Here is a 3,152-nt window from a genome sequence, read left to right as displayed (position 1 = left end):
CTGCATAATGACTTTATCCCTTTGGGGAAGGGAATAAGATGGCTCTCTCTCTCTCTCTCTGTGTGAGTGTGTGTGTGTGTGTGTGTGTGTGTATGAATTACCAATTTATAAAAGCATTCAGTAGATGGAAGGAAGGCCAGGGGGATCTGGGTGGGTGGAAAAGGGGAGGTAGAGAAGTGATACTGGGGACTAAGTGGAATGAATTATATCCCAGGCATGTTTAGTTATATCAAAATGAATCCCACTATTATATATAGCTATAATGTACAGAAAAAAACATAAAAATACTATGAATGTGACAAAAGAAAATATGACTAATAAAACAAATAAACAACAACAACAACAACAAAACCAAATAGGGAGTACTGATGTTTTCACAGCCTTTCTGGAAAGAAAAATGCACACCAATACTATGTTTCAATGTACCTTTTAAATAGTCTGATAAATTGACATATGTGAATACATTAAAATGCTTTTAGTTTTCTTCCATTTTTCTGGTAATCTTGCAATTTTATCCCTTTAAGCATTAAAATATGAAGGTGTTGATTGTTTAAAATGACAAAATCAAACAAATATTTGTTTACCTGAGAAGCTAGCTTTATATATCATTTGTAAAAATGTGCAAAAAAGAACATACTTCATTCAATAGCATATCTTTTTCCCCCTCAAAATAGGACTCTGAGAATAATAGAGAAATAAATAATTAGATATAATTTTATTTTAATACCATATTAAAGGTTAAATGATTTTTAAACACTATTAGTCTGGGTTCTACAGACAAACAGAATCAACAGGACATGTATAGACAAGTGAGATTTTTATTATGAGTCTGGGCTCACGTGACGCAAAAGCTAAGAAGCCCGTGCTGTGCTCTCTGCCAACTGGAGAACTAGGAATACTGCTGGTCAGTTCATTGAGACTTGAGAAGCAAAGATGTGATGAGTGTGTTTTAGAACCTGAAGGCCTGAGAGGCTGTAGCTCTGAAATCCAAGAGTGAGAGAAATGGATGTTTCAGTTGGAGAAGGAGGAGAAGGAGAAGAGGATGAGGAAGAAGGAAGAGGATGAGGAAGAAGGAGGAGGAGAAGGAGCAGAAGGAGAAGGAGAACAAGAAGAAGAGGGAGTAGGAGGAGGAAGAGGAGGAGGAAAAGCAAAGAAAGGATAATTTGCCTATTGTACACGATTTTGTTCTACTGTGAGCTCTCCATGGATTGAATCAGACTAAAACACATGGGTAAGGAAAGATTTTGCTAAGACTACTGATTCAAAAACTAGTGACAAACCTCCTCACAGACACACTCTGAAAAAATGTTTTACTTGTTGTCTTATTATCCCTTAATACAGTCCAACTGCCAGACCCCCCCACCCTACCCCTCAAAAAATTGCCACGAACAGCCACATCAAAATCAATTCTGGCAAATCTGCCACACCAATGTAGGTGTATGTTGTCCTCACAGGACGGCCAACTTCACTTTTTCTCATGGGCTTTTATGTTTACTTGGTTTACAAACCCGTTGACATGTGGAAGAAAAATATTGCATGGAAAAAGATCGTACACATCAATATCTTTAATCAGTGATTTAACAAGCAGGCCCCAAGATATCACAGATATTGTTATCTAGATGTTATTTTTATGGACATTAAATTTTTTTCTCAGATGAAAAATTTTTTCAAAGGTAAAGGTATTACTTTAAGAAGTTGAATTCAGTGTGAGTTTAAAATATGATTTGTTACATGGATAAGAAATCACAGGGGTGAGGACACATGTGAATCTCAAAGAGTTAAAATCAAGTTGTTAAAGATTATTTTGCCTTCAAAAAAATCTTTGAGAATGCACTCTTGACCTCCTTGTTCCTGAGGCTGTAGACCATAGGGTTCAGCATGGGGATGACCATGGTGTAGAACACAGAGGCAACTTTGTCAGTGTCCATGGAGTGACTGGAGCTAGGCTGTAAGTACATGAAGATAACAGTCCCATAGAACATGGAGACAGCAGTGAGGTGGGAGGCACAGGTGGATATGGCTTTCCGATACCCTGCAGCTGAGCGCATTTTTAGGATGGTAATAAAGATAAATATATAGGATACGAAGATAAGTAGGAGAGCAAACAAGATATTGAAGCTGGCTACATAAATAAGAACCAGCTCATGGAGATGTCTGTCAGAGCAAGAGACAGCCACAACTGCTGGAATGTCACAGAAGAAATGATGGACCACACTGGACTTACAGAAGGTGAGACTGAACGTGTTCCCAGTGTAGATGGAGGCATTCAGGAAACCACAGACATAGCAGCCTATGATCAGATATGCACACACTCTTGTCGTCATGGTGGTGGTGTAGTGCAGGGGCTTACACACTGCTGCATAGCGATCATAGGCCATTGAGCACAAGAGGAAATTTTCCACATTGGCACATAATGCAAAAAAGAACATCTGAGCAGCACAAGCATTGTAGGAAATAACTTTGTCTCCTAGAAGGAGCCCAGCCATGACCATAGGAGTGACAGCTGAAGAGTAGCAAAAGTCCACCAGAGACAGGTTACTAAGGAAAAAGTACATGGGAGTATGGAGATGGGAGTCCAGGAGAATCAGCAGGATCATCCCCAGGTTCCCAACCAGAGTGATGGTGTAGATGAGGAGGAAGGTCACAAAGAGGGGAAGCTGTAGACCTGGGTCATTGGACAGTCCCAGCAGGATGAACTCTGTCACTTCTGTCCTGTTCTCCATCGGTTACCTGAGAATCACTAGATGTTAGGTAGCAATGAGGACAAAGGAAGAGAATTGGCAAAGGCATTGAATTCTAATTGGGGCATATAAGTACAAGATATATTCTTTCATTATCCCAATAACTTGTTCTTTTAAGACTCCTTGAAAAACACATTTCTGCTTTAATTATACAGTGAGTACAAGCTGTTGGATCTGAGAAATCTTAATAGGTCATCTACTAAATTTAATCATCATGTATAATTCTTAGAGGCATTTTAATATTTTGAAGAAAATGGCTTGTGTGGGTGAATCTGTTTATCACTCCTCGGCTCAGTAACAGCTGACACATCCATGTTTCTCATCTGCCAACAACTGCGGTAGACACTTTAGATTTTCATCTTTGTTTCCTCTCAACAATCTTATGGGTTTAATTGGTGTTACATTCACTTA

At 39.0% G+C, this 3,152-nt stretch overlaps 1 protein-coding gene across 1 annotated transcript; it reads right to left on the bottom strand.

The window, feature by feature from the left end:
• Positions 1–1,799: 1,799 nt before the first annotated feature.
• Positions 1,800–2,735, bottom strand: LOC124092795 (olfactory receptor 5B3-like). Its single transcript, XM_046444603.1, has one exon. The coding sequence runs from the start codon at positions 2,721–2,723 to the stop codon at positions 1,800–1,802; it is 924 nt and encodes a 307-aa protein (XP_046300559.1). The 5' UTR covers positions 2,724–2,735.
• Between the last annotated feature and the right edge of the window lie 417 nt (positions 2,736–3,152).

The sequence above is a fragment of the Marmota monax genome, unplaced genomic scaffold, assembly GCF_021218885.2.
Source record: "Marmota monax isolate L192 unplaced genomic scaffold, Marmota_monax_Labrador192_F-V1.1 WCK01_AAM20220418_F8-fsc00038, whole genome shotgun sequence".
Lineage (NCBI taxonomy): Eukaryota > Metazoa > Chordata > Mammalia > Rodentia > Sciuridae > Marmota > Marmota monax.
Note: the sequence above shows the minus strand (reverse complement) of the source record. Positions and strands in the feature narration are given on the sequence as shown.